The 26,964-nt window shown below is 40.6% G+C and overlaps 1 protein-coding gene across 2 annotated transcripts; it reads left to right on the forward strand.

Annotated features, from left to right (window-relative positions):
• Positions 1–3,206: 3,206 nt before the first annotated feature.
• LOC125458902 (sorting nexin-12) lies at positions 3,207–25,500 on the forward strand. Of its 2 annotated transcripts, XM_048544724.2 has the most exons (5): positions 3,212–3,557; positions 13,679–13,774; positions 16,296–16,420; positions 16,992–17,082; positions 18,897–20,235. In XM_048544724.2, exons 1-5 carry the CDS (start codon positions 3,390–3,392, stop codon positions 18,960–18,962), a joined length of 546 nt encoding a protein of 181 aa, XP_048400681.1. In that variant the 5' UTR covers positions 3,212–3,389; the 3' UTR covers positions 18,963–20,235. The 2 variants fall into 2 exon arrangements, with proteins under 2 accessions (XP_048400682.1, XP_048400681.1); XM_048544725.2 differs by lacking the exon at positions 13,679–13,774 and having other exon boundaries at positions 3,207–3,557; positions 18,897–25,500.
• The last annotated feature ends 1,464 nt before the right edge of the window (positions 25,501–26,964 follow it).

The following is a 26,964-nucleotide window of genomic DNA, read 5'->3' on the forward strand; positions in this document are numbered from 1 at the left end:
AAGCAGCCCTGTTATTCCAGTCCTTGCACCAGAAGGGGTTTTGTGTGCATCCAGATTTCCTCTTTTTTGTTCAGAAGCACACACTTTATGAGATGAGGTGGTGGGGGAGGGGGTTGCTGGTTATTGAAGCAAATTTAAGATTTTTCTTTCATGTTTATGATTAAGTTGTTCCAGGCTCTTGTCATACATGCTCCTGTTGTATCTTAATATTTTAATATTCTGGAGAAAATTGAGCTTATTAAAAAGCATTTCTTTAAAAAATAGGAATGAAGAGTAGAAATTAATCGAATTACAGAGTAGAAAAATTTAACAATAAGAAAGTAATATCACAGACTGGAATCACAGAGTAGACAGGTATAAGTAGACTGAATGAGAGGTCAAATATCCGGCAGGTGGAATGTAATGTGGCAAAATGTGAAGTTGTTTATTTTGGTATGAAGTTTAAAAAGAAAGGATTCAACTGAAATATAGAACGATTGCAAAATTCTGAGGTACAGAGAGACAAGATAGAAACAGAAGTTGGCAGTCAAATTCACCTCAACATCACAATTGATCTAATAATCCTTAACTCCACTTTCTTGCCTTTCTCCCATAACTCATGACTCTCTTACTGATTAAAGATCTGTCTATTTCAGCTTTGAGTATACTTAATGACCAATCCTCAAAAGCCCTCTGTAGTAAATAATTCAACAGATTCACAACCCTCTGAGAGAAGAAGTTCCTCACCTGTCTTAAATGTCCAAGATATAATTCTGAGATTATGTCCTCTGGTTCCAGACTTTCCAATGGGGGAAATAACCTTTCCACATTTACCCTGTCAAATCCTCTAAGAATCTTGAATATTTCAAAAAGTTCTTACATATTTTGTTCTTCTATGTTTCAACAAGTACAAGCCCAATATAATCAACCTTTCTTCCTAAGACACTCTCTCCATACCTGGTATCAGCCTAGTGAATATTCTCTGGAGTGCCTCTCTTTCCTTAGATAGAGGGCCCAAACTGTTCACAGCATTCCAGCTATGGTATGATTAGTACATCGTATAGTTTTAGCAAAACCTATGATTATCCTCCATTCCTTTGAAGTTAATGGTCAACATTCCATTTATGTTCCCTATTAGCCGCCAAATTTGCATGCTAGCTTTTTGTGTGGGCTCAGCACTAATCCCTGTCGCAAACCATAATTGCAGTGGGGGGGAGGCAAGAGAAAGAAGCGACAGAGAGTGAGGGGGAGAGAAAAGGGGAGGGAGGGGTAGTTGGGGGAGAGAAAATAGGAATAGAAGGGCGTCCCAGCCAGACCCATCCCCGTAAACCTATATTTCCTATGGCTAGCCCACCTAACCAACACATCCCTGAACATTATGGGTAATTTAGCATCGCCAATCCATTGAACTTGCACATCTTTGGATGTGGGAGGAAACCAGAGCACTTAGAGGAAACCCACGCAGGCACGGGGAGAACATGCAAACTGCACACGATCACCCGAGACTGAACTCAAACCTGGGTCCCTAGCGCTGTGTGGCAGCAGTGTTAACCACTGAGCCACCATGCTGCCCATTTTTTTTATGTGTACAAGATCCAGAATGGTCTTAATAAAGTAGACTTGAAATTTTTTTTTTCCCAAGTGGGGTGAGTCCAGATCTGGGGCAATATTTAAAAATTAGAGATTGCAATTTTAGTACAGAGATTAGGAGATTTCTTTTCTCTCTGGATATTGTGCAACTTTGGAACTCTGTCTCAGGAGATTATGGAGATGCAGTCATTCAGTATTTTTAAGGTGGACAATAAGATTCTGATTTAGGGTCACTGAACTTGAAATGTTAAGTGCCTTCAGTCCTGCCAAATGCGAGCACAGCTGATGAGATTTTACTGCAATTTCTCTTTTTGTTTCATATGTCCATCCTCCATAGTTCTTTGTTTTAATTTTAGATACATTCTTTTTAGGCAAAGGAGTCAAAGGATATTGGGAATATTCAGAACACAGGCGGATTGATCATGATCTTACTGAATGATGGAGAAGGCTTCAGGGGCCAAATGGCTACTTTTGCTTCTAATTAATATGTTCACGTATAAGTAAGAACAAGAAAATGTATAATAAATATACATAATATAATAAAATATTGAACTGCAGATGCTGAAAATCTGAAACCAAAATAGAAACTACTGGAGAAACCCAGTGATACTGGCAGTATATGTGGAGAGAGAAACGGAGATAACATTTCAAGTCCAGTAACCCTTCTTCAGAAATTCAGCAAGTAGCAGAAAAGTGGTGGATGACATATTAAAGAGTAACGTAAAATTGGATTGGCATTACAAAACAATGCACGATTTCTATTATACAGGCACTGAACTGCATATAAATTTCAGTATTTAGCTATTCCAGTGAGAACCCAAACCATGTAAGGAATTGGATTGCATTAGTGTGATTTGTCTTGAATATAAAGGGTCTTTGTTCAACAACACTAGAGAGGTGATGATCTGGACGTTATTGCTGGAATATTAATCCGGAAACCCAGGTACCCTTCTGGAGACCTGAGGTTCAAATTCCACCACGGCAGATGGAATTTAAATGTAATATGCGTTTTTTAAATCTGTAATTATGAGTATAATGATGACAATGAACCTACTGCCCATTATCGGAATAACCCGTCTGGTTCACTATGGTGTTTTGTGACACTGTAGTTGTCACCCACCTCTGAGCCAGGAGGACTGGGTTAAAGTCCCACCTGCTCCAGAATTGCGTAATAACATCTCCGAACAGGGTTATCAGAAAATATAATTAAAAGACCAATAACTCAGTGACTTTATAAGTGAATCAATGCAAACCATTACAAAGATGAGTACTTTATCACCCCAGAATCTGAATAACATCATCTCCATCACGGACAGTCTTAGTTGGTTACCTTCGCGTCATCAAGTCCCAGGCTCCAGCGCGGAGCCTGCTGAGCCCCGTAACCTGAATAGCCGAGTGTTGCAAGCGGCGCCCATGCCTGGCCCCAGTATATGAATACTCAGGTTTCTCGCCGGGAGCAGCGACCTGCGAACCCTGGACCATGAATAACCCGATTTAGACGTGGTGTCGGCGTCGCTTGTGCGGCCCCTAACCATGAATAAGTAAATCCCACTGACGGGTTGAGCGATGCGGGAATATTGGGCAGTGCTCTCTCCGGGGTGCCAGATAACGGCCCCGGCCGGCGGTAATCTGAATATTTAATACGCCCGGGTGCAGATTGGCTGTTGTGTTATTGGGCTATGCCGGCCGCGGGTGGAGTCGGGGTGTTTTTTGCATTTTAAAAAGTCCCAGGCCAGTAGCCGGCCGTAAAACAAGCGGAGTCAAGGTTTAAAAATTATTTCTCCCGCTGCCTCCTTACAGTTGCTCTTATCTCTCCGAAGATGGCGGAGGCTCTGGGGGTGGCAGACACCCGTAGACTTCACAGTAAACCGCAGGATTTAAACGACGCTTACGGGCCTCCTAGTAACTTCCTCGAGATCGACATCTTTAACCCGCAGACAGTTGGGGTTGGCAGGAGTAAGTACACTACATACGAGGTCCGGATGAGGGTGAGTATACGCCTGCTAACCTTTAATTTAAATTGAGGGGTGATGAGGACAGTGTAAAATCTAGTGCGAGGCTTCAGTCGTGGCCTATTTCCATACCGCCCGCACCTCCGAGGAGAATGGCGCTTCAGCATGTAATCAGTGATCAAAACAGAGAGGGTATCATTTTTAAGACGGGAAATCCTGCTATTCTTTTTGCTCTATTTAAGAAGCATATCTCGGAGCTAGTTATTTAAGTGTTCGCTTATTATCGGATACTATTAAATCGCTGGTGCCCTTGATTTGATCAGTCGAATGATTCTCCACTTGGAAACTCAACACAACCCTCTCTGTTTTGAGATGTTGACTGTATGAGCGAATGTTCTGAAGTACCTCTTTCTAATTTAAAAAGCTTAGAATTGTTATTCCTTGCTTTTGAAAAGCATGATGCTTTTAATAATTTCTGAATTCTAGTTCTGCGCTCAGCTTTTGATCATGCTCGTTACTGGAAAGAGCAACCCACCCGATTGTCTCCTGGATGAGTTGACTGGGAGTTCAAGCTGCCATATACCAATGGCCCTGTCAAAAGCATAAGGAACTGAGTTTTTTACCCCCCCCCCCCCCCCCCCCCATTAGTAGCGCTGCCTTTATTCTGGTGCCATATGTAAAGTTTCCTGTATGGCGGGTGGGAGTGGAAATAAACATGATACATGTTAGAGGAGCTCGTATGTCTGGTTTGTGCAGTGAGGAAAAACTGAAAACTTCGGGTCTGATATGATTATCCAGGTTGTTATGACGGGTCTCTCCACAGATGATGCCAGACCTGCTGAATTTCTCCAGCATTTTGTTTTCAATCCAGATTTCCAGCATGTTTAGTACTCTTAGTTGAATAAAGATGGTGTCAGATTTGTACCTGTGTATGGAAAACTAGTCCCAGGTTTCTAGTTAATGTAAACTGAATCCTATAGGTAAATGACTTAATTGAATTATTTGGCCCTACTTGCTGTTTTGAGTCCTCTCCACTTAAAAGCTGCTAAAGTTTAAGATGCTGGAACAAACAAGGTTGAATTGATTGCTTTTATTGTTTTAGTCTGGTCATCTTTCTGCTGTCTTTAGGATCATTCCATACTGTAACTGGCTTGTTTAATTCAAAGCCCTCTAATCTAATCCCTTGCAGTAAAAGCATTTGGTGTGTAATGCTGCTCAAATTGATAGTGAGATTTGTGTGGCTTGTGGTAAATGGACACTCAATGGTGATATTTACCTGAAGCTGCTCATAACTTTGAGGTTTGTTGTCTTTTGAGATGTGCATTATGTTGGCAAGGCCAGTATTCACAGGGTGTCACTGGCTATGCCAGCATTTATTGCCCATACCAGAGGATGGTTAAAAGTCAGCCACATTGCTGTGGGTCTAGAATTACATGTAGCCTAAATGGTAGTTTCCTTCCACTAAAGGCCAAGTGGTGTCTATACAGCACAGAAACAGACCCTTCAGTCCAACTTGTCTGTGTAGACCAGATATCTGTCCTCCCTGGACTGATGTATCACCCACCCACCACCACCATACTTTCCTCTCCAGCTATCATCTCTATCCACCTTTGGTCTGCCTACCACTCTCTCCCTACTTTATTTCAGAATCCTCTCCCCATTCCCCCTTTACTGATGGGTCTAGGCCCAAAATGTCAGCTTTTGTGCTCCTAAGATGCTGCTTGGCCTGCTATGTTCAACTAGCTCCACACTTTGTCATCTCAGATTGTTCAGCATCTGCAGTTCCCATTATCACAGATCCTGAGCTGATTTAATTTCACTTACCAGCATTTGGCCCATATCTGTCAACCCTCCATCTTTTCATACGGATGTTGTAATTATAGCTGTCACCAACACATTCTGGCAGCTCATTCCATACATGCAATTCTCTTTGCATGAATAAGTTACTTCTCAGGTCCTCTTTTTAAATTAAAAAGAACATCTCTTTTTCCCCTTTTCACCCTAAAACTATGCCCTGTAGTTATGATCTCTGCTACTCTGGGCAAAAGACTTTGGATATTCGCTTGTCTAAGCCCCTTGTGATTTTATAAACCTCTATCATCGCCTCTCCCTGTAGCTCAAACTGTCTGATTTTTCAACAATGTACAATGAACTGTGCACCTGCACACCTAGGACTCATTTGGCAATGCCTCCAAGGGCCCTACCATTAACTGTCCTACTAGTCCGGTCCTGATTTTGCATTACCAAAATTTAAACAACTGTAAATAATCTTAAACTCTGTCTGCCACTCAGCCCCCATTGACCCATCTGATCAAGGTCCTGTTATAAGATTTTTGTTTGGTTGCCCATCACACACACACACACACACACAGTCTTGGTGTCCTCTGCAAACATAGTAACGATACCTCCTATATCTGCATTCAGATTCATTTATATAAATAATGAAAAGCAGTGGACCCAGCACTAAACTTTGGTACTCTATTCTGGAAAAGTACTGCCACCCTCCTACCTACAAAACCAATTTTGCATTCAATTGACTAGCTCTGTCTGGATTCCCATGTGATTTATCTTCGTCTGCCATGTGGAACCTTGTTGAAAGCCTTGCTGAAGTCGACTGACAACATCTACTGCTCTGCCCTCAATGTTCTTAGCCTCTACTTCCAAAAAAAAGCCCAGTCAAGTTAGTGAGACAGTTTTCCACACTTGGCCATGCAGACCATCCCTCATCAGTCCTTGCCTTCACAAATGCATGTAAATCCTGTCCCTCAGAATGCCCTCCATTAACTTAGCCACTGTTGCTGTCAGGCTAACCAGTTTATATCCCTGGAGTTTTCTTGCTACCTTTCTTAAACAATGGCACGACATTAGCCAGCCTCTAGCCCTTCCAGCATTTCACCTGTGGCCATTGATACCAATAACTTGGCAAGGGGCCCAGCAATCTCTTCCCTAGCTTTCTGTCAAGTTCTGGGATATGTTTCCCCAGGTCCTTGGTGGTTTAGCCACCTTTATGTATTTTAAGATGTCCAGCACCACCTATCCTGTAATGTGGACACTATTCAGATATCCTCATTTTTGCTAAATTCTCTAGCTTATGTCTTTCTCTACATGTAAGTATTGATGAAAAGTACTCATTTGATATCTCCAACTCCTTTTTGGTTCCCCACACAGTCTTGTTGATCTTTCTAAGGGGCCCTATTTGCTCCCTAGCTATCTCTTTTGCCCTTGGAGTATTTGTGGAATCTCTTTGGGTTTTCCTTGACCCTATTTGCCAAAGCAAACTCACTTCCTTTTTTCTCTTAAGCATACTCCTACTTCCCTTGTATTCTGCAGGGGTTTACTTGATTTCAGCTGTCTATACCTGACACATGTTGCTGCCTCCTCCTTCTTAACCAGAGCCTCAATTTCTCCAGTCAGCCAGCTTTGTCCTTTTGTGCTAACAAGAACAATTTTTTCCCTGAACACTCATCTCATTATTCAAGGCTTTGCACTTTCCACCTGTCCTTTTAGCTGTAAATAGCATCTCCCAGGCAACTTTTGAAAGTTCTTGCCTAATATCAAAATTGGCCTTGCTCCAATTTAAACTTTAACTTTTTAGATCAGGTTTATCTTTTTTCCAACTGCTGAACGAGATGTCAGGAAAAACACAATTGTTTCATGGTCATTAGACTTAATTCCAGATTTTTAATCTCTTAAAAATTTCATCTGTCGTGGCAAGAGTTGGACCCAGGATATTACCTGGGTCTCTGGCTTAAGGGTCCAGCAATAATTCCACTGGACCATCTCCCTTAAGGATGGATAACAAAATCTTTTTGTTTTTGTCTTTCATGTGACTAGCTTGTTGGGCCATTTTGAGGCTGGTTAAGGGTTAACCATGTCACTAAATCTGAAGTTATATTTTGCTATGTGACAAGGATGGCAGATTTTTTTGGCCTGAAAAGACTTAACCACCATAACTGTCGTGTTCCATTCCATTTTTTTTTACTTTAAACATTAACTGTTGTGGGATTTTAAACCTGAGCTTCAGGTTTAATGTATCAGTCTCCCCTTCCCCTGCCCTCCCATCTCCTGAGTGAATTTTGCTAGCAAAGGCATGTAATGTTATAATCACAAATACAATTTGTCTTTCTATGCGGTTATCACCACAATGATGACAATCATAGCTTTGATCACTTAACTGTAACAATACTATGCCATATTCACTTAATTCAATGTACTTTCAGTTTAGGTGCACTAAATGTACTCTCTCTCAGGCAAATTTGAAATGTTGCCTACTTTGATAGAATCCCCACAGTGTGGAAACAGGCCCTTTGGCCCAACAAGTCCACCCTGACCCTCAGAGCATCCCATCCCCCCTGTAACTCACCTAACCTACATATCCCTGAACACTATATGGGCAATTTAGCATGGCCATTCCACCAACCTGCACTGGACTGTAGGAGGAAACCAGAGCACCCGGAGGAAACCCATGCAGACATGGAGAATGTGCAGATTCCACACAGATGGTCACCCAAGGATGGCGTCAAACCTGGTTCCCTGGTGCTGTGAGGCAGCAATGCTAACCACTGAGCCACTGTCAATGCTCTTAAAACATCAGACTTTAGTACAGATTTGGCTCTGACTCTTGTTTGTTTACTGAGCACACTCTGATCAGACAGCAACATCACAGAACCACTGTCACACAACCAAAATTTCAGCTATCGCTAACTTCAACTTTAACTGTTCTGTGTATTCTAAACGTTCCTCCTAGGTTTATGTAGGACAACAACATTAAAGCCTGTGATCTTGTCCTCCCCTTTTTTCTTTTTAATTTGCTTTTCTATGTTACTGAAACTTGTGCTGGAATATAGATCTAAAGGTCCCAACACTGTTGTCCAATGTAACTTTTGAACTAAAATTATATTCGGGGAAAACGTCCGCCGATCTGGCAGCATCTGTGGAGAGAAAGAAGAGTTAATGGTTTTGGTCAAGTAACCCTTCAGGTTTGAAGAAACATTTTTAACTCTTGCTTTGAGGGTTTTGTGGTTGCTGAACTGTTAGGTCTGCCTGTCGTTAATAGGCTGACAGTTTCACATGGACCTAGTTGTGAGGCTCCTAGCTCCTGCCCTCAGAATACACCTGGTATGCTTCTGAAGCATGATGCTGTGCTGAAGTGTTAAACTGGCTTAGTGGAAGATTATACCACTTGGCAGTCCAAAGGTACCATGGGTTTTGGTCTGTTTGGTCAGTTATTGTTTGAAGACAAACAAGTAGAATAGTGTTGTGGTAAAAGTGCTTAAGATTCTGTCTAGGTTTTTGTTACTAAAGATATGGCCTATCTATCTGCAGTTGATGACCTTTTTAAAGTTGGTTCCTTCTCTCCTCTCCTCCCACCCCCCCCCCCCCCCCCAACAACTAGTGTAGCTGCATAGTTTTGAATCATGTGCATCCTGAGTACCATTCATGTGGTCTTTCACTTTGACGAAAGTGTTGAATATTAGTTTTTAGATGATGGCCACCTAGAAGATTATGACTTGTATCACAGCTATCTGTCGGGTTTTCTTTTTGTTTTGACAGTTCTAACATTAAACACTAAGAACTTCTGTATTTTTAACAGCCTACTAGGCTAAAGTGGATTGCATTTAGCTCAGTAAATATACATTGTGTTCAGTAGTTAAAATGACTAACTCGAGGCAATGGTTTGCCTCTTTAAAAGATATTTAGTGAGGTTGAGATTCTTAAATTAACTGACAGCATATCTTTTTACAAGAAACAATGACTGGAATCTGCTATTTAAAAGTACTCACTCGGGTCAGACAGCATCTGTAGGGAGAATCTGTTAAGTTTTTGGGTAAGTGGACATCACCAGCCTGGAAAATTAACTTTTTTTGTCTTCCCCTCCCTAGACCCTGTCTGACCTACCCTTGCTTTTTGCCATGTAACCAGTAATCCACACATGCTTCCCCCTGCACTTCCCAGACTTGTGTATCAGAACTGGTAGCCAGAAATGCAAATCTGCATTTAACATTTCCAGACAGTGAAAGACTACATGGAATCCAAAAGTAAAGGCAACTTCCATGGTCTTCCTAAATAAATACAAGGTCTCATCTTCAATACCCTTGGTTTTCTAAAACACTTGTAGCCAATGTGATATGACCAAAAATGTAGACCAATTTCCACACTGCAAGATCCCAGCAGTAGTAATGAGGATTTTGGAAGTAATATTTGAACAACTTAAAATATGGAAAGAGCCCTCTATGGTCTTTCACACCCACACCCACACCCATCTCAAGAAAACACACTCCTAACTAGCACATTCTTAAAACCTCTAGGGTTTCCACTTCAAGTGTGAGTGCTTATCATTGTGCCAAGACTAACGTCTCAAATGAACATTGAGTGATTAGATATCACTTACAATCAGCTGAAGACTGCAGTAAACCCATCCCACCACACTTCTTTTTAAAAACTTTCTTAGTTTTGTGTTCCCACAACATTTTGTTCAATATTTACTTCCTTTCAGACTAATATCTTTTGTAAAAATGTTCTGCACTTTCTTGAATTTTCACTCTAATTCCCATTCCATGCAGACAGAGTAAGTTGTCCTTTTAGCTCTCCCCTTAATGCCGTGACCTGTAGACATTCTTTCAAGGTGAAACAACACAATAGTACTGCATGTTCACTGTTCAAGACTTGGTCTCCTCTGTTTTGGGGTAACTAATACCTCCTATTTTAGTCTGTTTAGCTTCAAGCTTTAAGTCATAGCCGATGATATCTACTGTTTCTAACACTGAAATAAAGCTAAATGACTGAGGTTTGCCACTTCACCTCTTGATTTACTTTATCGCCACCTAGACTGAATCTGGAGTTCGTTTACGATCATCACGTCTACTTGCACTTTTTTCTAATTGTAACCATTATTGGTTCCTCTCTTGATCAGTCTAATCATGCTATGATTTCTTATTTTTTACATTTGCGGCTTCATTTTTTGTCACTTTAAATTCAATGTCTTGAAACCTATCTTGTATCTTTTTTTTTTGTAAAGAAGAGTTTGTTGTTTTCACCCAGCGCTCTGACTTTATTTAAAATCCATGATTCTTCCTGGTGTGCATGGCTTGTGAATATAGGCCAACATAGTTTCAAACTGACAACTTGGGCAGAATATCTGTGTTCCTCCTTGTAAGCACGAAGTAAATTGCTAGTCAATTTGTTGGCTTCGAAATAATTTCACTTTCCCAATGTCACCTTTCAAGACACTTGCATACTTTGTACGTTGAAGATAACAGTTGGGTTCACTCACTCTGCAATTGCATCCAGTGCTTTTTTCCTTAAATCAGATGGAACTTGGGGCCATGCTTGAAGTGCATAGGAGGGTCTCATTGGTTTGCAGTTCAATGTCTCCCGTACTCCATCCTTTTGGAGAAACTGGAGGGCTTTTTTAAACTGTCTTTCACAATCATTTTTTTAAAACTACCCACAACCCCTACGCTAATTCCTCTGCTTTGCACATCTGCACTGCAAGTTTTGAGATGGGTGAGTTATCAATAAGTGTAACTGTGCTAGAAATGATGTACCATTACTTGCAAGCTATTAATCTTTGACACTAAGTTAACAGTGTGAAGCTGGATGAACACAGCAGGCCAAGCAGCATCTCGGGAGCACAAAAGCTGACATTTCAGGCCTAGACCCTCCTTCATCCTCTCTGAAGGGTCTAGGCCCAAAACGTCAGCTTTTGTGCTCCCGAGATGCTGCTTGGCCTGCTGTGTTCATCCAGCTTCACACTACTTGTTACCTTGGATTCTGCAGTTCCCATTATCACTGATACAACCTTTGACGCTAAATTGTGAAGGAAACTGAGCTGCAACTGAATGCAAATTCCACTCTCTTCTATCTAGCTTTAAAACTAGATAGCCAGGTGTGACTACTTCAATAAGTTGGCCAGTGCTCTGTATAAATCTGCCCCATCTTTGCTACTGGTTAATTTTAATCCTTTTTAGATTGTTGCACCTCACTTTAGGCAAATAACAACATTAATTTTTTACAGCCAGAATTTACTTGTTGAATTGTTCACTTTGCTTACTTTCATATTTTGCCCTGTCTGTGAATTAAACTTTTTTGCTTGCTGAGACTACAAAAAACAGCAGCAATGTAGCTACATTTTGAGAGCAGAATTCATTTTCAAGTACTATATGGACTTCTGTTACAGTCAGAATAGCCACGATGAAGTCAATTGACTTGAAGCTCTTGTTTTCTAAATAATATGTAGCCAATAGATCAAAATAGGCTGGGTTTCTACACAGCTTGTAGCTAAGCAAACAGTAGGAGCTGTTGATTCAACATCACTAAGAGGAAGTTCCTGTATTCGTTAACTTTTTTGCAGTCAGACAAGGATTTAATAGTGTACAAAAACAAGCTGTTAGAAAAATCCAAGTCTGGCTGCACCTGAAGGTGATGTGATGTGGGGTGGGGGCTGTTGTGGGGAAACAGCAGTTAACATTTTGGGTCCAGTGACCTGTGCTTAGAACTGTTTGGTTCCAGATATTCAAACCATGTACAATTGTAACACAACTTTATTCTGTATTCTAATCTAGTAATTTAGGCTGTGTCCCATTGCTTCTAACTTCATTAAAGGTGTACCTGGCATGAGTACACCAAGTCTCTTGTCAATAGTTTAGTGTCACACCACTTGGAAAAGAAATTCTGTTTGTGTACTCCTGAGTCAAGGCAATAACTTTGCTTCCCTACATTTGCTATCCATCTGCCTTTTTTCTTGCTCACTTGGCCAGATAGTGTGGTAAAAGTCACTTAAACATAAACATAAACTTTGTTTTACATACCAGTTATCAGCCAGAGACAATGATATTAAGACTAAACTTCTTTGGGAGTAAGCCAAACTTTGTCCTCCAAATATGCTTGGTTTCTGACTGAGCACTTAGTGAACTTCTCTATAATTTTGTTACCTGAAATAAAGGTTTGCAACAAAATCATCTTTGTTCTGGAAGAGCATGTTTTTCTTAAGCGTACCCCTGAATTATTGTCTTACTGTTTTAGCTGTCCTACTGGCAAAGATTTGAAGTCTGTGCAGAAAGGATTTAGGTGATAAGCTAGTTCCCCCTAAAACATGGGCTAAATGGTATCTGGAGGAGAATTAATCACCATTTGGGAGCTTACTCTGCTTGTGGATCAGGTAACTGTTCTGTAACTTAATGTACCTGTCCTTTTTTCCCCTCTGTCAATAATACAGAATATGCAAGTATTGTGAACTGAGGATGACAGTGATAGTTCAAGAGGGCATAATATTGGAATGAGCGGACAGGCAATTAATCTTCAATGTAACATGAGTGCAATCTTAAAGGCAGGGGAAAAAAGTGCTTGAACTGGAAGGTCTAAGGACTTAATGTGCTCAAATTTATTGAGCAGCCTGGTAGCTTTAGAAAGCTACCACGGTTAGTTTCTGTTCTGGCTGAAAACTTCATTTGTGAGGATTAGTAAATCTGGAGCTCATGGAAGGTTAGGAAGAGTCCTGATCTCGGTCCTCAAATGGAATCTTTAAAATATTATTTAGGGAGAAATTAGGAACCAGACGTAACTTGTTTTTTAAACAAGGGTGCTTGTTGCCAAAGGTTCATGTGTGTGCATGATCTGGCATGCACAGTCTGACGGCAGTCAGTAAAGTCCTTCAGAGAAGCTGGTATTTATCTGAAATTGTGGGAGTGGGGGATGTAATGGAATGTATTCGGCAAATTGTTCTTGAACCAAGACAAACATTGAAGGTGGCTATTTGGCCACAGAACAAACATTTGTTTGGACTAGCAGTTCTTATTGAAGCCCAAATGGTTGAGGTATTGTAGGAAGTAAGAACTGAGATTGTAGAAGGGATGTACAAGATGAAGGATTAGGTATGAAGCCCACTGTGGTGTCACTGTCTTACAAACAAAATCAGTCTATTAGCCTGGTTGACAATTGAGTTGTGTGCCTGGGTGGTTGTGTATGATGTATTCTGATCGTTTGTGCTGGATGTTTATTGTGTGCTCTCCTGTAACTGTTTGGATGAAAACAGATCCCTTTTTTCTTAGGCAGGGTGTCAGCATTTCAATTGATAAGGCAATTGACTTGCATGTAGAAAAATGTTGTTCTTGTGCACAGAACTATTAAATAATAAAGTGCAACTGTTTTTCTTTCAGACAAATCTTCCCATTTTTAAGATGAAGGATTCATGTGTACGCAGGCGATACAGTGACTTTGAATGGCTAAAAAGTGAATTGGAGAGAGACAGTAAGGTAATGCCGTAGGAAAGTGGAAAATTCATGTCTCTTTCTGTCAGCTAGTCTTTTGAGTACTTAATTAGGGCATACAAAGTAACATTGACTAAAATGCTGTGGTTATGGATTATACTTGCTAGCATTTGCAATAAATGGCAAACTTCTCATTTTCTAAACTTTTGAATAGACCCCTAGTCCCATTTGTGATTGAGGTAAAGCAGCCCTCTTCACAACTGACCTAAAAGCTGTCCAGAAAGTTGGATTTGTAGAGTTGTTCAGCACTAAAACAACCCTTGATCAGAACAGACTAGTTGACACACATCCAAAATAAATGTACCACCTGCTTGCACTTGGCCCTTATCCCTCAATATTTCCTATTTAAAAGGCACTGGATAAGTAAACAAATGTTCCAACTGTAGCTGCATTCATCATTTCCTCCAGCAGTTCATTCCACACACGAAGCACTTAGTAAGACTTAGTCTTTCTGTGCTCTTGCATCCTGTAGCCTTTTTGGAAAAAGCCCAGCTTGACCTTAACTTTTTTAAACCATTGTTGCCACCATTTCTGGCAACATCTTGGTAAATCTTTTCTGAACCCTTTCCAGCTGAATAATCACCCTCCTATAACTCTGACCAGAACAGAACACACTATTCCAGAAGAGGCCTCACCTAAACATTGTATGATGTCCCAACTGCTATACTTTTGGTATGAGCAATGAAGGCAAGTATGCTACATGCTGCCTTCGTCACAAAATAGAAAGAATTATGCATTAAGACCCTAGGTCTCTGTTCTACAAAACTACTCAAAAGCCCTAATTTTAACTGTATATGTCCTGTCCTGTTTGTTTCTAATCAAAGTGCAATACTCTTATCCAAATTAAACTTCACTTGCCGCTCCTCAGCCCATTGACCTTGCCCCAATTTTTAAATATGGTGTTCAGCAGCAGTAATGCCAGCAAGCTAGGGAGACAACAAACAAAAGGTTTTGTTTTTAAAAAAAACTTCAATTTCAGGATTGATCCACAGTTCTAACATTCTTCCACAATTGTCATACAATGAAAGCAGTCTACTAAGATGCACTGCAGCAACTTTACATGCTGGAACTGGAAGGGATGGTGCAGCAAGGAGTTAAATGTGCTTCTTAGTTGTCTTCCCAAGTCATAATCTATTTTTTAGGCAAAAAATGGTAAGTGCATGGTACAATGCACCCCAACTGACAGTAATCATAGGTAATTCAGATTCCTGGCTTGATTGTCAATGGGCTGTATCTTAACAGTTTGCTTACTGTCATGGTCAATGACTATATTCACACAAAGCTTCCAATGTACCTTAAGTTAACAGTGTATACACAATAGTATTTTAGTCCATAAATACTGTACAAGAACTTTGTTTTTAATTACAAATGAAAGACTGGATACTCTGACTAAACAAGTTGAGTCTTTACTCCTCATTCTTTTAAACTGAGGACTAACCTTTATTGAAACATGACTCTGAAGAGGCTTAGGGGTAGATGTTGACATATTGCCACTCTTGAGAGAATCTCAAACAAGGGAACGTAGTTTTAGAATGAAATGCTCTTGTATTCTGTAACTAAGATTTGAATGACCTTGAGCGTAACTAATTTCTAAAATTCTGTATAATGCAGTATGTTGTGGAGGCTAGCTCACAAGATAGGCCAACAGCAGGTAAACTAAGAGCTGAGGGTGTGAGGGATGAGTATCAAACTTGTTAGCATGACTTGTATCTCTTAATATGGGTTCCTTTTGAACACCTCATCCTCAACTTGTTCGTCCTCTTGTTGACACCTAAACTGGGGGCTGCCCAAACTGCATTTTTTTGAGGCTGCTAAACTGTATAAGTGCACTTTTTTCCTCCAGGCATGTATAGATTCCTGAAGTTACTGGTCAGTTATGTGGAGTAATGACATGAATGCTTGCAGTTTCACTATCCTTGTCATTTCACTAACTTGGTCCTGAATCTGTTCCGAACAGGACCCCATCACATATGTCCTCTAACAATCCTGTCTCCTTTTTTTGCTTTCATGTACTTTTTAGTAGTTTTTCAACTGGAAGGGATGGTGCAGCAAGGAGTTAAATGTGCTTCTTAGTTGTCTAACAACCAACCAGTGAGTCTGCTTACCCCTCAAGTGTGGTTTTTCCTTTTTTTTTTTGCCGTAATGTACACTTGTTAGGTTAGATGTCTTTTGCAAAAGTGACATGTTAGAACTGCTTCAAGGTGATGCTGCAATTTGTTGTCTTCACCTTTTTTGACCATTTCAGATGTTGGTAACATAATGAGGAACTAGGTGCATGTATGAGAATTGATATCCAAAAATAGGATTTTCTTAGCACTGTCTTGGATTTTTGTCTAAATTGCCATAGTGGGTGGCAGCAGAGCTCAGTGAATTAGCATGCATGGGAACTGGAGAAGTGTCCACTTTGAAAGCTGACTTTCAGAACAGATTGTAACTTTGAAGTGTGCTGGTGGGAGCTAGGTGAGAAAATGTTGAATGTTTAACTTCAGATTTCCTTTTAATGCAGATTGTTGTGCCACCACTACCAGGAAAAGCTTTGAAACGTCAACTACCATTCAGAATGGATGAAGGAATTTTTGAAGAGTCTTTTATTGAAGAAAGAAGAGCTGGATTAGAACAATTCATTAACAAGTAATCTTTGACTAGGTCCTACAGTTCCCATTAGGGAAGATTTTCTAATGTAATCTTCATGGCAATTCCTAGTCACTTGCCCTAAGATGAAGCCCCATGTACACAAATGTTACAATCCTAGACTTATTGGCAAGAAATCTTGAGACACAGGAGACAGCTGTCTACCTTAGTGCACTTATTAAATATTACTAGTTGTTTTCTATAATGAGCCTCTGAAAACATCTCAGCAGAACATTGTTTTTTCAAAGTTCATATTTTTAAGTTAGATATTCAGTGAGTTTTCTTTCCCCTGCAAAATTGCAGATACTACTCTTTTTCTGGGGAGTGAACAGAGCCTTAAATAACTGGGGGGAGGAAAGAGTGGAGAATGTACCTCCAAGAATTCTCTTAAAAGCTATTTGGAGTGTTAAGTGTATAACAGTGTGGTGAAAAATGTAAATACGTAGCATTATAGTATCTAACTAACAAGAACCACTGATATTTGCCATTATAGTTTGATATATTCAGTACTATAACAATTACAGAATACAAATCTTCTTGGTTACCTGACAATTTTCTTCCCCTGTTTTAGAATTGCAGGTCACCCACTGGCCCAGAATGAACGCTGCCTTCATATGTTCTTGCAAGAGGAAAGCATCGATAGGAATTATGTACCTGGCAAAGTACGTCAGTAGGGCATCTGGATGCTTTGGTCTTTCCTCCAGTGTGTTCCCCTTATTTTTACACTAAATATATACACTTATCACTACCTTTTTTAATTTTGACTGTTCAAAAAGTAAGCACTGCTGGTTTCACAACTATATAATGTGGCTTTTCAAAATACCCTGTCAAACCCACTATGCCAGCAGAGGCAGCCTGAGTCCTGCAGATTCTGAAATGAGCATCAGGACTTGTGATATTAGTTTGACTTGACCTGAAAATCCGAACCTGTATCAGATGGTGCAGCCTTTGGGGTTTTTCTCTTCTGTTCAAACTTTCACCCCAGTTTCTTGCCATGGTGTCACTTGGAGGAAAATAAACAAACATTCATTAAAGTTCTGCTTACAGACCTCCTGGATGTTAAATACAATTTCTAATTTTTGTATTGCTTGATGCAGATGGTGTTTAAACTTGTAACTGTTCATATTGTAACTGCTAACTCTTCTGTGCCCTGCAAATATTTGCTGTCTTGTCTACTGGAGAACAATTAGTCTAAGACTCAAGACTTGCTAAAGATTTACTGTTCCTCCATCCTTTTTTTTTGAAGGTAGCTTCATATATGCTTAAACAAACCAACTTGTTTTTAAGTACATGTGCTCCATTATCCATTCCCCTCTTTACCCATCTCCCAACACAACATTCTCTGTTCTGTGATGCACTGAATGGCTTCTTACAGTAAGAGCACTACAAATAGCCATTTTAGAACTGTAAGACATTTAAACTCAATTCCACAAATATTTACAACTGAATATTTGCCAGAAGTAAATTGCATCATAAATTTGACTCTCATTACATCTGCTTATTGTGATAAATGCACTCTTGGCTAAAAATGACATTCTGGATAATCAAATGATCAGGTTTCCCTTTTTAAAAGGAGTTAAAACATCAGGTTGCATTTGTTCGTTTCTTTTTTTGTACAGTAGCTGTGTTTAAACATTGCTAGAAAGTGTATATAAGATTTATTTAAAATGTGCGGTGTCAATTTTTTTTGTGGCAAATGACCATTTTGTTGGCTAACTGTTCTATCAAAGTTAATTGTTCACTGCTAAATGTTTAGTAACAGCTTCAAAACTTTTTACAACATTCCTGCAGTAAAACTGAGTTAAGAATTGTGTGAATCTGTTATCCTTGGCTCCAACCATAAGCTTTTAAAATTGCATTTGATTAACTCCTGGTTTCTAATTCCTCCATTTCTTAAATTCCTTGCATGTTCATACACCTATTGTGTGCTCAACCTATAGAAATGAAATGCTGCTGCCTCAACTGGAAATAAATCCTTGTGGAAATTTTTCTTTTGTGATTTGCCTCTAGTACTTTTAAGATTCTTTAAAGCAGTTGACTTGGGACAAGTGTAAAACACTCCCCAAGAAAATCACTTGTGCTGTAAAAGAATACTTGAGCAATATTCACATCAGTTGTTGCCTAAAACTCCTAGGTTGAAGTGGAAACATAACAGGCATTTCTTCTACCAACTGCTGCTTTTTGGTTACTTACATTAAAATTTAAGCTATCTTTGTTCTACCGTAAAACTTTTCTAGCAGTGGTGTTCCAGATGAGTTATAATGCTGTGTGGTTTTTAAACACAATTTCTCCCTTTTTTTTATTGGCCTATTACCTCATGGAGTATCGTTGAATGTGGTTCAAGCAAGAAACATCTGGCTGTTTTTAAAAGCTATTGCCTCATATACAGTGAGTGGCGATTGAGGTTGATGGTGTCTCTTTTTTTTTGTTAAACTACAGATTTGTGATTTTTCTTGTCTTTTTCTCCCCAATCCAGAGTCTAAGTGGGCCACTAAAGACTATATGGGAAGCAAATCTGAGTCACCTGCAGCACTTCAGATGATGAAGCTGTTAACAACTATCACTTTTTAGTCTAAATTGTTTCTTTCTGCCCTTCTGATTTACTCTTTACTCTCTTCTGTACTGCTTAATGAACTTGGTGGGGGTAGAGGAGGAACAATTTTAACTGCTTCAATCTAATCTTGCATGAGGATAACTTGTAGTTGACATTAGCAGTTAATCACAATATTGTACGCCGGTCCAACTTTCCAGAATTCCAGTTGTTTTTGTTCTCAACTTCTGAGGAATGGCTGAAGGAATAAATTCTTCCTGATTAGGATGTGGGAATTGGTAGATGGCCATGAGGAGAGATTCCTCAACTGCTTGGTATCCATGGGAAACCCATGACTTGCTGTTTATAGAATTATTCATTGAATTTGAAGCCTACATCTTGATGTAGTCGAGCAACTTACAACATTGACTGACTATCTGTTTTTACTTTTTTCTCTTGCAGCCTGAAGTTTGTTCTTTTTTATATTTATATATAAAAACGGCCCTCTTGACATGTTAGTCTGAATGGGTTTGTGGATGTTGAATGTTAGTAGTCTAAAGGGAGGGAAGTGACAAACAATGTCTAAGATGGCATTTGTTTAGGCTGGCCATTCCTTTTTTGGAATGAAACTGCAATGGGAGGAGGGGACAGGGACAGAACCTTCCATTAGAATCTCTTGGAGTAAGTGTACTTTAGTGCAACACTGAATGGATTGTGTAAATCACCAATCCTATTCACTTTTTGAAATACACTTGTTACAACAAATCCATTAACTGCTTATTGAAACTATTAAAGGTTTCTCATCTTTTTTGGCATTTCCAAAAAAAGTGAGTCTGTCTGCTTAAGTACACTCATCCCTGTCTGCTTAATGCTTTCATTCTTATTGGAATTGTGATGTAATATTTTCTTTTGTTTAAAGATCAATATGAAATGCAATTTCTTTCCCACTGAAACCAGAAACAAATGTGTATTGTTATACTAGCTAAATTTTGTTTGAATACAGTTCATTGTCAAACCATTCCTCAAAGCAACATTCCTCAGGATTAAGTCATTCTATCTTTTGTACAATTACTTAGATTTTTTTCTTAAATTTAGGTGTGTGTGTGTGTGTAGACAAGGAAAGATGACTTTAGCTGTATTAAGTAGCCTTCCCTTAATGCACAGTTTTATCTGATCTGTCTAATGTTCACTCTAGTTAAACTGTAAATTCATTTTGCTGTCTATAAATATTTCACACCACAGAAGCAATGCTATGAAATTTTTGCTACGATTCATCTGGGTTACCAAAAGTCACTTTCAATTCGTGTGTGGATTTTGATTTTCATGCTCAATAGTTGTAATTGAACAATTTGATCACTGGATTCCAATTTATCCTTTTGCTCTAAGATTGACCTGTCACTTTAATTCTCTCATTAATCTTTATCATTTTGCCTGCTACAGGGACCCCACCCTGGGGTCAGGCACTTTATAGCCTTCTGCCATGTTTGAACCTAATTTTTCTCCATGGTTCAGATTTTTTGGCATTCTATTTAGTCCTGTCTTTTATGGGTCTATTGGCATCAAAAAATCATGGACAAATCATAAAGATTGGCAATAGATCATGTCCTAGGAAAACTAAAAACAGCTGCTGCATATCTGAAACAAAAACCTCTAGGTTGAAGAAATACCAGTCTTGCAGCCTCTATAGAGACAAGATAGGTAACATCAAGTCAAGTTACTCTTAACAATCCCTAACAGCTCTTGGAGAGAGGGGCTTGCAGAATGTAATCAAGATGCTATTGCATAAAGAGAAAAATAATAATTGACTGCTTGTGCAACATTGCTTGTGAAGTTAGTGACAGCCTTTTATCGAGGTTGTATATGACAGTATAGCATCAAGGATTGACAGACCTATTGCCATTGCTGAATTCTCCAGTAACCTGGGGGGTTACCATTCAGAAGTTGCCCATGTAGTGTGGAGATGAGAGCAGCTTAGACCTAGGAATGCTGCAGTGAGTAACTCATTACCTGTGTCCCAAAGCATAGCCACTTGACAAGGCATCTGTTGGGAGTGTGATGGGCTTCCTCCTCATTTAGAGGTGTGCAGCTCCACCAGATGTCCAGCTTGACAGCATCCAGGACAAAGCAACTAGCTCCACTTAATGTCTATAAGATACACAGTGCAGAAATTTTCCAAAGATCCTTCTAAACAGCATCTGCAAAATCCACCATGAATACTATATCTGGATATGTGGGAAGTTCAGCTGCACATTCTCCACCAGTCTTTGAGGGAATGGTGATTTATATTTCCACGTTGCTGGCTTAAAATTGTGACTGGGGAAGGAATTATGATGTGGGTCTACCTTCAGTGCATTGACTGGGAGAAGTCAAGATGACAGCTTACCATTACCTCAAGTGCAAGCAGGGATGGGTAATTAATACTGGTCGAGCCAGTGAACCCCCATCCCAGGAGTGAATAAAAGAAGCATTGATCTTGAAGGCTTCAGTTGAGAGGTGAGACCACCTGATTTGAAAATCAATTTTAGCTGTTGCCAGTATTTCTAAATGGTTAACCTAGTGGAAAATTCCAGGTGTTTTTTGTGCATCTTTTGACACTGAATTGACTTTAAGTGTACTGTTTAACTTCTCTGGTTTACATTGGTGGGGAAAAATGATACTAATTCCTTGGGTTTTTTTAAATTTTCAGCACATAATGCAATAAAGTTCTCGACTTGTATATCATAAGCTATTTTGGAAATTGTGCCCAAAAAAAGCCACCATTGTGCACATAAATAGGAACCATTGATTTATGGCCTCTTCAGTGAATGGCAGCACAAACTTGGACCTCATTCCACTTCCCAACCGATCTCAAAGTTTACAAATCCAAGGACACAAAGGGACGGGTAAAGTTTTTGATGTAAGAGTATCCACAATTCTCTCCAACTGTAGAATTCCAAAGCTGCACAACCAGGGGAGGATATTTGTCATTGCTTATGACAACCTCTGACATTTTTTGCTCTCCACAGTTCAAAATTCTCTAGCCAGCTTAGTCTGTAAGCACTATGCAGTCAAGCCTTCTTTAGAACCTTGATCATTTTGATTAAATCACTTCTTGTTTAAAAATCCCCATTTGCTGAACATCTTGTCCTCAGACAGCATTTCATCTCACAAATAGGGGGAACTTCTTTAATCTCCTCTTTTAAGGCAAAATAAACACCATGGCTAAGGGATTGGTGTGGGGGGAAAGAGGGATTCTGTTTCACGAGCCACTGGCATCAGTTTTGGAACTGGGGGCATCTGTACCGTTGGCATGGTCTCCACCTGAACCAATCTGGAGCAAGTGTACTAGCAAAGGATAAATAGGGTGGTCAGTAGGACTTTAAACTTCTGAGTTGTGGGGAAGGGAAAGCAAAAGCGACAGTGAATATGGAAAGATAAGCAGCAGGATAGCAATATGTACATGTGGGTTTAAGCTCGAGGCCGACTAGGAATACAGCAAAAAGGAAGGCTAGCTTAGGATTTCCAATATCTCTAATAATGACAAAGCATTTAAGGTAATTTACCTAGATGTTGATAGTATTCGCAACCAAATAGCTGAATTAACAGCACAAATCCTCTGGAATGATTATGATGTAGTAGGCATCACAGAGACATGGTTGCAGGGAGTTCAGGACTGGCAGTTAAACATCCAAGGATTTACAACATGTCAAAGACAGGGAGGTGGGCCTGACTCATTAGTTAAGAATGAAATTAAATCTATGGCACTGAATGACATGGGGTCAGAGGATGTGGAGTCTGTGGTTTTTTTTGGGCCTTTGTGGATCCTCAACTCCACCCACACAATGAGATGTACAGACCTAACCATGATCAGGACCAGGGGTGCAAGATGGACCAGGAAATAGGGCATGTCAGAAAGGCAAGGTCATGGGGGACTTCAATCATGCAGGTGGACTGGGTGAATAATGTTGCAGGTGCATCCAAAGAAAGGGAATTCATGGAATGTTTACTGGATGGCTTTTTGGAACAGCTTGTGATGGAGCCCACCAGGGAGCAAGCTATTCTGGACTTAGTGCTGTGTAATGAGCCTGACCTTATAAAATTTCTTAAAATAAGGAAACAGGAGGCAGCGATCATAATATAGTAGAGTTCAATCTGCAGTTTGAAAGAGAGAAGGCAAAATCGGATGTAATGGTGTTACAGTTAAATAAAAGTAATTGCAGGGGTATGAGAGGGGAACTGGCAAAAATCAACTGGAAGCAGAGCCTAGTGGGGAAGACGGTAGAGCAACAATGACAGGAGTTTGAGTGTAATTGAAGACACGGTACAGAGGTTCATCCCAAAGGAAAAAAGATTATCCGGGGGGATTAGACAGCTACGGCTGACAAAGGAAGTCAGGAACTCTATTAAAGAAAAAGAGACAGCCTGTAAAGTGGCTAAGAGAACTGGGAAATCAGAAGATTGAGAAGACTACAAAAACAAAGAGGATAACAAAGAGAAAAATAAGGAAGGAGAGGATCAAATATGAAGGTAGGCTAGCTAGTAATATTAGAAATGATAGTAAAAGTTTCTTTCAATACATAAACAAACGAGAGGCAAAAGTAGACGTTGGGCTGCTCCAAATTGACACTGGAAGGCTGGTGATGGGAGATAAGGAAAAAGCTGAAGAACTTAAGTACTTTGTGTCAGTCTTCACAGTGGAAGACATGAGTAGTATCCCAACAATTAAGGAGTGTTAGGGGGCAAAGTTTTTAGTATGGTAGGCATTACAAAAGAGAAAGTGCTAGAAAAGCTAAAAGGTCTAAAAATTGATAAATCTCCTAGCCCTAATGGGCTACATCCTAGAGTTCTGAGGGAGGTGGCTGAGGAAATAGCGGAGGCTTTGGATGTGATCTTTCAAAAGTCACTGGAGTCAGGGAAAGTCCCAGATGATGGGAAAATTTCATTTCTGTTGTAACCCCCTTGTTTAAGAAAGGATCAAGACAAAAGATGGAAAATTATTGGCCGATTAGCTTAACCTCGGTTGTTGGTAAAATTCTAGAATCCATTGTCAAGCATGAGATTTCTAAATTCTTGCAAGTACAGGGTCAGATTAGAACAAGTCAGCATGGATTTAGTAAGGGGAAGTCATCCCTGACAAACCTGTTAGAATTCTTTTGAAGAGGTAACAAGTATGTTAGACCAGGGAAACCCAGTGGACGTTATCTATCTAGACTTGCAAAAGGCCTTTGATAAGGTGCCTCACGGGAGGCTGCTGAGTAAGGTGAGGGCCCATGGTGTTCGAGGTGAGCTACTGGCTTGGATTGAGGATTGGCTGTCTGACAGAAGGTAGAGAGTTGGGATAAAAGGCTCTTTTTTGGAATGGCAACTGGTGACAAGTGGTGTTCTGCAGGGTTCAGTGTCGGGGCCGCAGCTGTTCACTTTATATATAAATGATCTGGATGAAGGGACTGGGGACGTTCTGGCGAAGTTTGCCGATGATAAGAAGATAGGTGATCAGGCAGGTAGTACTGAGGAGGTGGGGAAGCTGCAGAAAGATTTAGACAGTTTAGGAGTGTGGTCCAGGAAATGGCTGATGACATTCAATGTGAGGTCTTGCACTTTGGGGAAAAAAAATACAGGTATGGGCTATTTTCTAACTAGTGAGAAAATTTGTAAAGCAGAAGTACAAAGGGATCTGGGAGTGTTGGTCCAGGATTCTCTAAAGGTTAACTTGCAGATAGCGTCTGTGATTAAGAAAATGAATGTAATGTTGTTTATCTCGAGGGTTGGAATATAAAAGCAGCGATGTGCTGCTTTATAAAGCTCTAGTTAGGCCCCATTTAGAATACTGTGTCCAATTTTTGGGCCCCACACCTCAGGAAGGACATACTGGCGCTGGAGTGTGTCCAGTGGAGATTCACACGGATGATCCCTGGAACGCTAAGCTTAACGTATGAATGGCTGAGGATCCTGGGATTGTATTCATTAGAGTTTAGAAGTTAGAGGGGAGATCTAATAGAAGCTTACAAGATAATGTATGGCTTAGAAAGGGTGGACGCTGGGAAGTTGTTTCTGTTAGGTGGGGAGATTAGGACCCATGGGCACAGCCTTTAGAATTAGAGGGGATAAATTTAAAACAGATGAGGAGACATTGCTTCAGCCAGAGAGTGGTGGGCCTGTGGAATTCGTTGCCATGGAGTCCCGGACATTAAATGTCTTCAAGGCAGAGATTGATAATTTCTTGATCTCACAAGGAATCCCGGGCTATGGAGAGAGTGCTGGGAAGTGGAGTTGAAATGCCCATCAGCCATGATTAAATGGTGGAGTGGACTCGATGGGCCAAATGGCCTTACTTCCACTCCTAAGCTTTATGGTCTTATATCCTTCCTTTAGATAAGGAAATTTTGCTGTACAATGTATGTGGTCCTAAGGCTATATACGCCTAGCATGGTTTCCTTTTCCTTGAACTCCAGTGACTTTACAATAAAGGTGACATGCTGTCTGTGTCCCTAACTGCTTGCAGTACTTGTATCCACGCTATTTGTTCCTGAGGATAGCCAAAACCCTCAACACCGTTAAAATATTTCTCTGATTTAAGGAGCTGTTGTCTTTAATTCATTTGCTGCAATTTTTTGATTAAAAATTAAATAAAATTCAAACGTACCTAGATCCTTTTACCTGTCTATGTGCATATCTGAAACTATTCTGGGATATTGAAAAATATAGATTGCTGAAAGCAAAGTTAAATGGAAAACGATGCAAAAATAAATTTTCGATATGTAGCTTTCAAAACATTTATTGTACCCGGATATAAATCTACTAAGCCCCCTTCCTTGTGGAAGCTTGCGTGTGCCAGCGCTCAGCCGCTAGCTCTTTTTATGTAAGAAAATGCAAATTAAGTCAACAAAGCCAACAAGTGGAAGTACTCTCTCAACATCATTCCCAAGTGGGATGCAACATTAAGGTGTGGAGCTGTGTTCAAGCAGCATCTTAGGAGCAGGAAGGCTGACGTTTTGTGCTTGGACCCTTCATCAGAAACGGGGGAAGAGGGAGAGGGGAGGCGGATCGAAGATGGATAAAGGAGAAGATAGGTGGAAGGAGACAGGCAAGTCAAAGAGGCGGGGATGGAGCCTGTAGAGCTGAGTGTAGGTGAGGAGTTAGGTAGGTGATAGGTCAGTCCAGAGAGGATGGATAGTTCAAGGGGGCGAGATGAGACTAGTAGGTAAGAAATGGAGGTACAGCTTGAGGTGGGAGGAGGGGATAGGTTTTAGGAAGAACAGGTTAGGGAGGCGGGGACGAGCTGGTCTGGTTTTGGGATGCAGTGGGGGGAGGGGAGATTTTTAGCTTGTGAAATCCACATTGATACCATTGGGCTGCAGGTTCCCAAGCGGAATATGAGTTGCTGTTCCTGCAACGTTCGGGTGGCATTGTTGTGGCACTGCAGGAGGCCCAGAACGGACATGTCGTCTGAGGCATGGGACGGGGAGCTGAAATGGTTTGCGACTGGGAGGTGCGGTTGTTTATTGCGAACCGAGCGTAGGTGTTCTGCAAAGTGGTCCCCAAGCCTCCACTTGTTTTCCCCATTGTAGAGGAGGCCACAGTGGATGCAGTATACCACATTGGCAGATGTGCAAGTGAACATCTGCTTGGTGTGGAAGGTCTTCTTGGGGCCTGGGATGCGGATGCGGGTGAGGGTGGAGGTGTGCGGGCAGGTGCAGCACTTCCTGCAGTTGCAGGGAAAAGTGCCAGGTGTGGTGGGGCTGGAGAGGAGTGTGGAGCAGGCAAGGGAGTCACCGAGAGAGTGGTCCCTCCAGAAAGCAGACAAGGGTGGGGATGGAAGAATGTCTTTGGTGGGGTCAGATTGCAGATGGCAGAAATGTTGGAGGATGATGCGTTGGGATCCGGAGGTTGGTGGGGTGGTATGTGAGGATAAGGGGGATTCTCTTTTGGTGGTTATTGCGGGGACGCAGTGTGAGGGATGAGTTATGGGAAACGCAGGAGACACTGTCGAGGGCGTTCTCGACCACTGAGGGGAGGGAGTTGTGGTCCTTGACAA

The sequence above is a fragment of the Stegostoma tigrinum genome, chromosome 15 (assembly GCF_030684315.1).
Source record: "Stegostoma tigrinum isolate sSteTig4 chromosome 15, sSteTig4.hap1, whole genome shotgun sequence".
NCBI lineage: Eukaryota > Metazoa > Chordata > Chondrichthyes > Orectolobiformes > Stegostomatidae > Stegostoma > Stegostoma tigrinum.